Consider the following 13,799-nt stretch of genomic DNA (forward strand, 5'->3'; position numbering starts at 1 on the left):
GCTCTCAGCTACGACCATACTAAATAATTTCAGCTCAATGTCTCAAAGAATGACTGAGTTAGTCAATTTTGCGTTTTCGGATGTAGCTGTGGCAGCCATCTTGAACCAAAATGGCTCCAGAAGTTAATCAGTGTTTTGTTCAGACCTCTCCACTCTTGGTCACGTGACCGCACTGTGACATTTAGAGGCTGTTCAGAGGTCCGTCAATGTGTTTTAATGAGAAAAATGTCATATTTGTTAACAAATTACATCGCCATGCTAACTCAAAATTCCAATAGAAGTAACAGCACACATCATGGCGCTGGGCTGGTCGTTTTGATATATGTGGGGGTACATGTTGCGGTTGGGGTCGCAAAGTTGACGGAAGAGCAAGACCCTTTTCAGGTGGATAATAGGTGGCTGTCCCCAATAACCCCTTACGGAGTTACAAAAAATTATATAAAAAAAAAACCCTACTCATACATAAAATTTATCTCAAATTAACACAACGGTTTGAAAAAGATATTAAAGTATCATGGTGGTGTTGAACCCTGGGTGCAGCCAAAAACTCAAAATAACTAAGGTTTTTGAAGGAAAAAAAAAAAAAAAAGCAACTGATTTACTAACTAAAACAAACCAGAAAGCTGATGTGCAGCAAATCTTACACGAAATAAAAACACATCATGAAAGATGCAATAGAGAACATGATCAGCTGTAGGAAGCTCAATGTGTGGACAAGGGAGCGGCAGTTTTTAAAGGGACACTAATGACAGGCAAAGACAAACACCTGGGGAAGAGAGACGAGGAACAGGTTTGGAGTGGGAGTGGTAGGAGCTGAGCTGAATGAGGGGAAAACACTGGGGAAGCTGGAAACAGGTCAAATCAAAATCACAGAAAAACTAAATACAAGAACCACAAGAAGATCAAAACACAGATCCTGACAAAAAGTCACTGTAATGTGGTATATTTCTCACAAAGCTGCCAAAGTAAATACCACATGCCAGCCATGGGCAAATTGTCTAAGCATATTGTTTCCTGCTTCTGCTTCCTCCCTCAAGGAATTGGTTTTCAGGCTCGCGCATCTGTCCTTACCTGCTGCGATTTGTCCAGCTAATGAAGTACGGCTGCAGGGATTACTGTCTTAATGAGGCTGATACTGCATTTAGATGAACACAGTAATTTTCAGTATACAAAGTTATAAAATGTAGACACAAACAAATTTTAATTGAAGCCTTACAATCTTAGCAGGGACTGTGACAACCCTGTCAGACACAACATGATAACAGGATCCTTGCACACTAATATTTTCCAGTGACTTCCACCGGAAAACATCCGTTTCTTGCTGTGCCAACTAAAGAGCAGCATTGCGGTGGTTGGATGTGTCCAGATTCTTGCTGTGAGAAATACGCCCCACATGGCCAATATATTGAAGCCATTGCTCATGACTCATAAGACAAAGAAATAAAAGTGATGCTTTATATCCAAGGTGTTTCTACTTGTTTTAGGTTCTTGTGAAAAAAGTCACATTTTAAAAAGAGTTAGGTATTTTACATGTATCTGAAGGTGATTGAATTGTCTGCCCAAAGTCTCATTAGGCGATGCAAACTTTTAATTTATTGCCTGCTCTGTCTCTGGCTACCAGAACTTCAGCAAATTAAAAGCCTACCATTCTTTGAAATAATACGTCACCCTCTCTTTTTTTATTTTAGAGTTTAAAACTTTTCTGTTGGATAAAAATATCCTCTATTCATCCGACTTACTCAAAGAAGCCACACTCAACAGGAGAAGATTTTTAACCGGTTTTACTTGCAAGGGTAAACTTTCACAACAGGTAACACTGATGCATGGAGCACAGTCCTGAAAATCTGCCACGAGCAGAGTGTGAGAATTGTTTTTTATAAGCTTTTTTTTTTCATTCAACCTTTATTTAAACAGATAAGTCACATTGAGCCTCAAAAACTCATTTACAAGTGAGACCTGTTTGGACAGACAAAAACAGTGGTAAACTGGACACATGTAGGAGTTGGAGGCGAAAAATTCCTATCAGACTTTTTTTTTTCTTGCCTGAGGAAAAAAACCGCTCTAATATAAAATAAAACACCTCGCACAAACAAGCACATAGTGACGTAGACATTCTGCAGAAGGGGGGAGGTGAGAGCGGTGAGCATGTTCATAGATGCTCTCGAGGGCAATGTAAGAGTTCTGATAAGGATGGAATAATCAGTCAATGTCCTCTGGTGAGATCGATAAACATTCTTGAGGGATGTCGAGGAATGGCCAAGAATAACGTCTATGAGAATCCAAGAGTCCTGAAATGATGACACAAGTTTATTCAGCTGGTTTCATCTGGTTATAAGTTGGAAATTCCTCAGGGAGGGGGTGGTGAGCATCAGATCACATGTTCTCCAGGCGAATTCAGATAAGATGACCCTCAAGGCCAGCCAAGGGAGCCAAATTCAGATAAACACACAGTTGTTTTGGGGGCAGGCAGAACTTAAGCCCTGTACACACGTAGCCTGGTGTTTGAAAAAACGAATATCCGCGCAAAAAAATATCGCCGTACATACATGTTCGGATAGAGAAAATGATCGTCTACATGAACCCGGTGATGTTCACCACAGAGCGTTGTAAAGAATATGCCCAACCCATAGGAGGCAGTGTAGTGCAAAGGTGAAACGTATATCAGCCAATCACAACCCTTCAAAGCAACCACAACTTCCTGTTAGTATTGAATCATGGCGCCTGGAGGTTCGTTTGTGTGGACAGACCGCGAGGTTGAACTACTATTAAATACCGTGTTGGAGTACAAAGTTAATAAAACTCAGTAAAATGTCGACTGGGAATCCTGTCAGAACAAGTATGTTGATATTTTAGCGCTTTTTTTAGAGCATTACCCAACGGAGTCCTCCGACGAGTTTCCCCATTCACATGCCGACATCACGCGCGGGAATTTAACAACAAAAATGAAAGCAGTCCGAGGTAAATATCGCCATGCTGTTGATACAGGACGCAGGAGTGGACACGGTCGAGTGGTTCTTCTGTACTTCGAACTGTGCGAACAAATCTGGGGTGGCTCTCCAGCTAGTACTACCATATCCTCCGGTATTGAAACAGCTGACCTGGATCATTCTCGGACCCTACCCTCACCATCCACATCTTCTTCCTCCACTACCATGGATGTAGCAGACACAGGGTCTGATAATGAAAGCAGTGTGGGTCCTACTTCAAAGGAGAGGAGAGACCTGCTTGATGTACGTATATTTTTCTGTCCATTCCTCATAAATAAAAGTACTTTTGCTGTAAATGTTCATCTGTTGGATGTACTATAATTCACGGAACAGGTTTGTTGAATTGTGTTGCTATTAAAAATACAGTTAAGGCAATATGTGTGTTAAAAATGATGCAAGAGTTGAGGTGTGTAGTGGAGGCTGGAATGTGATGTTTTTTATATTTTACTGTGTACGGGTTGCTGATTTATTTTTATTATTATTGCAAAAAAGAAATGACACCATCATGCTCTTACTCATCTCATATTATGTTAGGCCTACATATTCATTAGTTTGATGGGGTGGTGGATACAAAATACACTTTAAGACATATAGCAAACATTGGATACGCTGTTATTACATATTGTTATGTAGAAGTGATGTGAAAAGTACAACATCAACATGATCCAGGTTTACTTTTTTATGTTTAATTGTGATGATTTTCATTTCTCTTTTGAAGGCAAAACTAAAAGGACACAGACACGACCGTCTGAGGAGAAAGCTGCCTGCTGAGACCCAGTGGCTGAATGCTCTTGAGGAAGACCAGCGTGTGAAAAAGAGACTGGTGGAAATCATTGAGACATCAGAACAAAAAGCATCCGAAAACTATTCAAAAATGTCCAATACACTGGAAAGACTTACCACATCGATTGTTGATGGGTTTTCTCTTCTGAAACAGGTCATTCATACACCTGCACAACCACCACACTACATGCCATATGAGCCAAGAGGTCCGATGTATTCGCACACAATGGCCCACCATTCTGTCCACCAAAACTCAGCAAATTACCCATACCCAAACAACTCCACTTCTGACAGAACACGTCAAAACACAAGACCAGGAAACACTATGAACACTGAAGCTGTGTTCCACACACCTGCTGAAGCCACTGACCAATTTTCATTCAGTCAGGCCCTTTTTAGTGACCAGTAGAGTACTGTTTTATACATCGAAGCAAGTCTGGTACAGTTAAGTATATACAAGTTCCACTTTTGCACAAGGTTGCACACATGTCAGGTTGTTAATCACAGTGTTATTTACTCTGACAGTGTGTTTTTTTTTCTGTTTGCTATCTTTTTATACATACTGTGAAAAGCTTAAAATGTAGCAATTGCACAATACTTTAACTATTTACATTTTTGTTACGTGAATCTTTATAAGAGTGGTGATCTAGTCCAGTCCTTGGGAGCTACTGCTACTTAGATGTATTTATTTCTCCAAAACACCACTATCAAATACATACTGATGATTGAAATCAGCTATTTCATACTGGTTTGTTGAAGAAAATGCAGCTGAAATGTACCTGTGGTAGCTCCCAAGTTATGGACTTGGGCATCACTGATTTAAAAGTGTACAGTAACTGTGCTGCTTTTCTCCCATGTTTAAAAAGCTTTATCTGTTGTAGATCTGTTATAATCTGATCTGTTCATAAATGAAACACAAAATAAGAACATGTTAAGTGTGTTCGTTTGAATAAATTGACAAACATTTTAAAAGCAAGTTTCTTTATGTGAATTTTTGTGAATATGACATTTATCAGTTACAAATACAGTCATGTTCATCAGAAAGTATTGGCAGCACTATTTAATACACTACAGGTCCAATTTTAAGAGAGAAAAGTAAAATCATTTCACTTAAAAGTCTGTCTAATGAGCTACAAACTGTTATATAATGTATCTAAATCCTGGGTGGTAGCTTTTCATGCATTAAGAGAATGAAATGCAATAACATTGCACAAAACAATTTAAAAATTCTCTAACATACATGGTGCTAACTATAACATTTTTTTATGAAAAAACAACGCAGTCTGCTAAATAGTTCACAGGTTTTTGTGTTTATGGATCCAGACACTGAGTGAGGACTCTCCTGACCCGCTTTCCTTCTGCTGCCAAGCTGTCTCCTCTGACCACTGGCTGTGTGTCCGGTTGATTGTTCCTGTCATGTTGAATAGCTTCAGTTATTCTGTTTTCATCCACAGTGTCTTTTGATGCCTCACAAAAATTGTGCAACACAAAACATGCATATATAACAAATGGAAGATCATTCATATTGATGTCCATGGCTCTCCTCAGGGCTCCAAATCGGGCTTTTAGTCTTCCAAACGCACATTCAATCACCATTCTAGCTCGGCACAACGAAAGTCCAAAGTACTGCTCCTGAACATTGCTTCCTCCGTTAGCATATTCTTTCATCAGGTAAGGTAGAAGTGGGTATGCAGGGTCACCCAGTATGTAAATGGGTATAGCGTCTTCGTTCTCCACAATTTGTCTTGGACAGGGGGGAATCTTCATGTTTTTCAGATTTGTGTTTATTGTGGAGTTAGCAAAAACTCTGGCATCATGCACACTCCCTGGCCATTTCACAACTACATCAATAAAGCTGTACTTGTAATCACAGGTGGCTTGTATGTTAAGAGAAAACCTCCCCTTCCTATTTAGGTACTCTGTAGAATTAGCTGATGGCTGCTTTATCTCCACATGAGTCCCATCCACAGCTCCAAGGCACTGAGGGAGACCATAAGCCTGCTCAAATCCCTCAACAAGTGCACGCACAGCAGTCTCTGTTGTTGGCATTTTTATGTAAGATGGTCCCAAGTACACAGTTATAGCCTTACACACCTCTCTAATTATGTTTGAGACTACCTGTCTTGATAAGCCAAATGCATTGGCCGTTTTACGCAGTCTTCCCTCGTCAGCCAAATAATATAGCGTGCATGCAACTTTTTTGACCACACAGACTGGAGATCGCATTACAGTACTCTTCCCTTGAATGTAAGGAAGGAGTAACTCCGAGAGCGACAGTAATGACGACCGTGACATTCTGAAGTTCTCACGCCATTCCTGTGGGAGAACAATTTCCTTCTCAAAGTTTTCCCACCAGCCAGCAGTGCGTCCAGGTCTGATCCAAAACCGGCGACGGCGACGCTGAATGGCGGTATTGTGCCTCCGTATCGGTAGGGATAGTTGCTGTAAAAGAGCTGAACGCCAAGCGCTTTTTCTCCTTTGTAATTCCATCTGTTGGAGCAGTTGTGCTTGTAAAAACAAGCAAGCAAAAATTGCCTGAACCAGCGTTACAATTAGTACTTCCCTAAACGCAGTCATTTTCCCTCCGAATGAATGGGCAAACAAAAACAATTGTCGCACATGTGACGTCAGCGCCGCGCTGCACCATCTGTCGCAGACATAATGCGCATATCTCCGGTTCCGAAAGTCCACACGCAAACCCGAAAGAGGAGATTTCTCAAATCTCCACTTTGGTCGGAGTTTTTGTTATTATTCGTTTATAGTTACATCAACCGGAGTTCACGTGTGGATGAAAGGCCACACCGCATGATAAACTATTCGGTTTTCCTGATATCCGGCTACGTGTGTACAGGGCCCAAATGACATCTACCTTGAGTCTGTGTTGGTCCACTTGGTTCCGAAATGTCCAAATTACATGGCCAAACCAATGGAACGAGACTGAGTAAAATCCCCAAGATCTGATCCATTCAGCCCAAAGCATTTGAGTCTGGGTACTTGAGACACAAACCAAGCCATCATAAAGGCAAGCAGCGTGATCGGGTCCAAATTTGCTGCAGACGACTTCCTTGATTGATTGATAAAACCAGCAACCAGCTTATCAGCTCCTGGTTAAAAGGCAGACCGGTGTCCTTGGACTGCCTGCTGCACATGCAGTATCAAATCAGCTGCTCATTCAGCTCTCTATGAAAGAGAAAATAATTCTCTGGTAACTCAAACATATGGTTCATGGGCAAACTTTCTCAGTCATAGTAGTAACAAACATCCATAAACCTTGACCAAAATTCCCTGACATTTTCATCTTATGTTGAAAGATTATTGAGCTGGAAATATTTTGGTCAAACCTTAAAAATCATTTTGTGAGCAACCTTATCTATTGCAAGATTATCTACTGCAAGATGTCACACTCAAGAGTATTTCTTTATTTTTGTTTTTGGTTATGACTATCAGTAACTACTACATCAAAATTTAAGACTATAATTTTGAAATTGACAGAGTCAGAACCATTTATTTGCTGACTAATGTTGCTTTGCTGTGTCGCCATCTTGATTTGGATTGACACCAAAGTCAATCGTTGTTCATCCATCCATCCGTTTTCTTCCGCCTATCTGGGGTCGGATCGCGGGGGTAGCAGCCTAAGTAGGGAGGCCCGGACTTCCCTCTCCCCAGCAGCTTGGACCAGCTCCTCCGAGGGAATCCCAAGGTGTTCCCAGGCCAGCCGAGAAACAGTCTCTCCAGCGTGTCCTGGGTCTTCCTCTGGGTCTCCTCCTGATGGGACGTGTCTGGAACACCTCACAAGGGAGGCGTCCAGGAGGCATCCTAACCAGGTGCCCGAGCCACCTCAACTGGCTCCTCTCGATGTGGAGAAGTAGCGGCTCTACTCTGAGTCCCTCCCGGATGACTGAGCTTCTCACCCTGTCTCTAAGGGAGAGCCCAGACACCCTGCAGATAAAACTCTTTTCGGCCGCCTGTGTCCATGATCTCGTTCTTTCAGTCACAACCCAAATCTCATGACCATAGATGAGGGTAGGAACGTAGATCAACTGGTAAATTGAGAGCATCGCCTTTTGACTCAGCTCTCTCTTCACCACGACAGACTCGCTTCACTATCCGCCTATCAATCTCTCACTCCATTTGTCCCTCATTCGTGAACAAGACCCCAAGATACTTAAACTCCTCCACTTGGGGCAGGACCTCCTCCCTGACCCGGAGAAGACACTCTACCCTTTTCCAGCTCATGACCATGGCCTCGGATTTGGATGAACTGATCTTCATCCCGGCCGCGGGAAGTTAATTATTGTATGCAGTTATTAAAAGTTTGTGAATCCTTTAGATTTTATCATATTTCTACATAAATATGACCTCAAACATCATCAGATTTTCACATATCAGTAGATAAAGAGAACCCAGTTAAACAAATGAGACAAAAATATTATACTTTGTCATTTATTTATTGAGAAAAATGATCCAATATTTCATATTTGTGAGTGGCAAAACTGTGTGAACCTTTGCTTTCAGTATCTGGCATGGCCTCTCTGTGCAGCAATAACTGCAACTAAATATTTCCGGTAACTTTTGTCCAGTCCTGCACACCGGCTTAGAGGAATTTTAGTAGCGATGTATGTATAACAATAACATTACATAACAGAGCTTCATGATGTGGGTCAACAGAAGCAGCCTTAACTTATTTTCACAACAGTATTTTATATATATATATAATTATTAGCATACTCATAAGTTCCATTCAAAAGGACTTGTGACCTCTTGCACCTGAAGCAGAACTTATACCTCTAAACCAATGAGCCACCCCTTGTTATTTTCAATCAGGCAAACAATTCACTCAAACTCAAAGAAAATCCAGTTTTCAAAAACAGAAGTGTTTTCTATTTAGGAATAGTTAGGAGAAGTTTCTCATCTCATTACATACAGGTACACTTTGTCAGTAATCTTTCACTAAAGAATGTGTTGAAGTATCGATCCACACATATCAGTAATTTATCAAATACAAATATGACTTGTGTGCGTTGCTGGTGAGAAGGTCAGATGGAAGTCAATAGTAAAATAACTCAGTGGAAGACATGAAATCAATCGCAACAAGCTGCTTTTTATATGTAAAACTTTAACAGTTCAGACTGCAGATGGTGGTGCAGAAGATATTTATGGGTTGTTAATATTCCATGGAGATTTTCAGAGATGTTTAATTGAATATCTGTAATTAAAAGTATATTTGACTCTAATTTTGAACTCAACATGATAATAGCATCAGCATGAAATCAAATTAATAGAAACATGAGGACAATTTGCTGTTACTGTTTTAACAGAGTGTATATGACCTCCCTGTGGAGCTACTTCAAAAATCACCTATAGGTTACAAAATAAATCAACCACTGGTGAAATCAGCTTCTCTCCCACAGATTCATTATGATAATCTATTGTTTCTGCACCTGTCCTAAACAAAGTGAACTGACATGCCTGTATGTTATAAAGTGACAAAAGCATTGTCGGAGGAATTTCAGGTAATGACAGTCTTCATCGCCTGCACGAACACATTCTCAGCTTGTTTGGTATTGTGTAGCCCGAGCCAGCAGCACAGACGGACTGAAATGCTTGGTTGATTTGTTGGCAGAGACATAGGGACTGGCATGAAGCATATGAATAAATTCATAGCAGAAACAATAAAAATGTGAATTTCAGGCATTATTTTGGGGCTAAAAGGAAAGTCACATATTACTCAGATCCAGGTTTACTTTAGCAACTCCATCTGAAATAAACTTTCACTAACACTCTCACTCACACCGAGAGACAATTTGGAGTTACCAGTTACCCCGACATACATGTTTTTGGTCTGTGGGAGAAAATCAATTTACCTAGAGAAAACTCATGCATACTGCATGTGAAGAACATGCAAACTCCACACAGAAAGGCTGAGAGGTGATCTTGTGACCTTTGCTCTAAGAGGTGACAACTCTATCCACTGCAAAGCCATGCTGCCCAAAACAAATGCCATGCCTGGGTTTTCTCAAGGTACTCCGGTTTCTTCCTGCTGTAAAATCATGCACATTAGATTAATTTACTACTTACATGCGGTGTGACTGACAGTATGAATGATTGTCTGTCTCATTTGTCTCTATGTGTCACGGTAATGGATCTTTTAAACATCCAACAATTTTCAGTCAGGTTATCTGGACAGTTTTTTTTTTTTTTCTTTTTCTGAAACGTTTCACCTTCCATCCAGAAGGCTTCATCAGTCAAGGAAACACACAACACAAAACTGATTCTTCCCCCAAACAGCTTATTCCAAAGTGGAACAAACCAGTTATGTTGGTGCTAAGATGGTGTCTTAGGCACGCCCCCTCCTCTGGTACCGGCCCTTTCCTTGACTGATGAAGCCTTCCGGATGGAAGGTGAAACGTTTTAGCAAAAAATGAAACTGTCCAGATGACCTGACTGAAAATTGTTAGATTGTATGCTTGGATTATTGAGCATGGACTTTGTTGATCTTTTAACATTTAAGGCTGTATCCCAACTATTGGAGATAAGCGCCAGCTTCCCGTGACTCTAAACAAAAGCATTCAGATAAAGAAAAATAAAATTAATGATTGATTGAATGTTGGGTTTAAGCAACAGAACTAACTTAGTAAAGCTAATAAACAAATTTAACATGATTTCATTTAATGTTGACCCCAAGTTAGCAGACTGAGGAAGAGGCAGATTCAGGCATACATAAGTGTTTTATTTACAGGTGTAGGTGATGTTCAGGCTGAAAGGAAACAAAGGACAAGCTGAATATTGAGATTCTGTCTGGTTTAATGAGATAAATTGTGTTTGCCAATATGGATTTCTTACTGTTGTTTGTGTTTGTAGATGGAATCAGAGAGGAGGGAGAGGCAAGGTCATAAGCTTCCACAGGGAAAAAGGTGATCCAGAGGAGATGAGTACCATTGGAGAGAGGAACAGGTTGTTGATATTTGGTTGTTGCTGATCCAGACTGATGTTTGGATGTTTGAAGGGACAAGATGATGTCAAGGTGAAGTCACAAGGAATGAGGAGGTCTTAGGAGACTCGAGGGAACAGGACTTGGAAGTCTCTGGAGAAGATACAAAAAAAAAAAAAAAACAGGTTAGTAGAACTGTTTAGAAACTAGTTTACTGGCCGTCCATTATTTACCATGAGGTATCATAATCGGGCAGCATGGTGGCAAAGTTGGTAGAGCTGCTGCCTCTCAGCGAGCAGATTAGCCTGGTTCAAATCCCAGTCTGAGGGTCTTTCTGGGTGGAGTTTGCATGTTCTCTCCGTGCATGTGTGGGTTTTCTCCAGGTACTCCGGTTTCCTCCCACAGATCAAAAACATGCATGTTAGGCTGATTGGTAATTCTAAATTGTCCCTAGGTGAGAGAGAGAGAGAATGGTTGTTTGTCTAGTTTGTCTCTATGTGTCCCTGTGATGGACTGGAGAGTTGTCCAGGGTGTACCCCTCCTCTCGCACAGTGATGGCTGGACATGGGCACCAGTGACCCCTACGACCCCCGCAAAAGACATTGGATGGATGGATGAATGGATGGATGGAATCATAATGTCCCAGCGTAGATGGGAAAGATGGGAAAATGTCAGAGACACTGGACTCTTCTATGATCCATATTCAAAGAGTTTGAAATTATATTAAATAACGTTTGGTTACTGAGTGGCAAAAATCACATACGTTTTTTTTTCGTTTTGCAACCCAAAATTCTTAGATCAACTTGACCTACGTGTTTAAATGTATCCGTCTTAATCATTTTACATCACCACCATCCCTGTCTAGTCATTGTTCCTCCAGCACTGAATAAAGAGGGGAACTGGAAATACCCTCCATCCGTGTGCATTTTGAGCAAGATAACTTGAAAAATAGTGGAAGTACCAACTTCCATTTTAGTCCTCCTTCTCACTATAAATCATTATTTCTTCTTTAAATCTCATAGTCCAGTGAGTCTCTTGCATAATCTTGTCAACTACCTTGCCTATTTATCAGGTGATGATTCAGGCTATTTCCTTTGAAGTATAATCCCAGCTTCATCTTCAGTCAAACTATACCTGCTACACATCTTACTACTGGCTGTGGTTTTGCTTAATTTTGAGTTTGAGGATAACATTTTAAATGACCCAAGAAAGTTCAATCTGGTCCTCTGGACATTCAAAAAAACAAAAAACAAAACAAAGCAAAAAAAAATGTAGAAACGTTTCGTCTCTCATCCAAGAGACTTCCTCAGTCTGAGCTGCTGTTTTCAGCTCAGTCTCTTAAATAGCACGGGCACTCTTTCAAGGATGAAGATGTTCACATCCTGGACAGAGAGGAACGATGGTTTGAGAGAGGAGTAAAGGAGGCCATCTTTGTGAAAAGAAATCGTCCATCATTAAACAGGGGTGGAGGCCTCCGGGTTCAATTGTCCCCCTCTTACAATGCTGTGATTGCTGGTATCACTCAACCCCCTTTGAATAGTACACAGCCATCAGTGTGCTAATGATCCTTTGTTAGGCTGATGGTCCTTCTTGAGCATGTGATCAGTTGGTTTTGGTTGTCAGCAGCAAAACTGGCTGATCCACTCTGAGAAGGTGCTATTTAAGAGACTGAGCTGAAAACAGCAGCTCAGACTGAGGAAGTCTCTTGGATGAGAGACGAAACATTTCTACATTTTTTTTTGCTTTGTTTTGTTTTTTGTTTTTTTGAATGTCCAGAGGACCAGATTGAACTTTCTTGGATTTTTCAACCTGGATTATTGAGCATGCATCAGGATATTTTAAATGACATTAAACAAAGTGTGTACATTAGGCACAGTCCCATTATATTATTGGGAAAAAACAACAACAAAAAACAACTAATTCCAAAGGTGGTGGTATATCATAAATGTGTGCAGCAAACCGAGTAGATGGTACATTGAAAGCTAGCTGGTATTAAAGTCTCCAGCAAGAGGCCAAAAGCGAAACCATCGGTCAATTCCATTACCAAGAAAATAATAAAAAAGGGGGCTTTGGGGATTTTTCTGCTATCCCAAAACTTATGTATAATAGAAATTTTCATCCCAATGTGTGTATGGGGATTCTGGGGTTTTCCATTACAAAACAGTTTTCTCACAGTTCCTGAGTGGCAGGGTGGGGCCCGTTACAAACAGCTGTCTCCAGTCAGCTGATGGGAGCAGTACTTGACTGTTTGGACCAACAAGACTCTGCTGGGACATGGTCCTTTCCTGATACTGTGTCCAGACATAGTGAAAATCCTCCATGCTAAGATTATCTAAACCTTTATGCTCCTCGTGCTCTTTGCATCTCCTGTGTCCAGTTCCTTACTCATTGGTTTTCCCTCGAGTCACCAGCCAGCCTGTATTTACCAGTGTCTCCTAGGATCCCACCTCTGGAACTACTACCTATAAGCATTACAATAAAATGTCAACCCAACATCCTGCCATTCAGTCTTGAGGTCCGTCCTGCCTCTTTCCATCTACATACTTCACACCTTGGCCTTCTCCTTTGCCCTGGAATCCCCCGGTCTCTGCTCCCTGCACGTTAAAGAAGAAACACAAGAAAGACACATTAATCATAACTCTGGACTACAAACAATATCTTTAAGAATATCCAGTGTTCCTGGAAACTCACAGTTGTAAATAAAGCACTTACCATTTCTACTGTTGTTGGTCTCTTGGTTCTCAAATGGTACTCTGGGTTGTTTTAAATCATACTAAAATGTGATACTGTGAAATGAAAAATCAATCATTTTAAAAGTTTGCACTTTAAAATAATGACCATGGCTGCAATGATTCTTTGAAATACTATTTAAAACTGAAAAAAAAAAACCAATAATAACTTGAATACATAACTACCTCCAATGACATACTTTTTTGTCACCTTTAAAGTCCTCATGTAAAATATCAAGGACTCTTAAAAACAAAATAACTTGTAATCCTCTCAGTTGAATTTTTTTTTAACATACCTTCCACCAGTCTTTTCTATATCCTCATGCTGTGGCTGATCAACTTTTTAAAATCTCAGTAGTTCATAAAACT

General features: G+C 40.5%; 1 protein-coding gene across 1 annotated transcript; it reads left to right on the forward strand.

Moving 5' to 3' along the window:
- Window positions 1-2,819: 2,819 nt before the first annotated feature.
- On the forward strand, window positions 2,820-4,742 carry LOC119423634. The gene is made up of 2 exons (XM_037691038.1): window positions 2,820-3,230; window positions 3,706-4,742. Exons 1-2 carry the CDS (start codon window positions 2,943-2,945, stop codon window positions 4,177-4,179), a joined length of 762 nt encoding a protein of 253 aa, XP_037546966.1. The 5' UTR covers window positions 2,820-2,942; the 3' UTR covers window positions 4,180-4,742.
- The last annotated feature ends 9,057 nt before the right edge of the window (window positions 4,743-13,799 follow it).

This window comes from Nematolebias whitei, chromosome 17 (assembly GCF_014905685.2).
Source record: "Nematolebias whitei isolate Nwh7 chromosome 17, NemWhi1, whole genome shotgun sequence".
In the NCBI taxonomy this organism is placed as follows: Eukaryota; Metazoa; Chordata; class Actinopteri; order Cyprinodontiformes; family Rivulidae; genus Nematolebias; species Nematolebias whitei.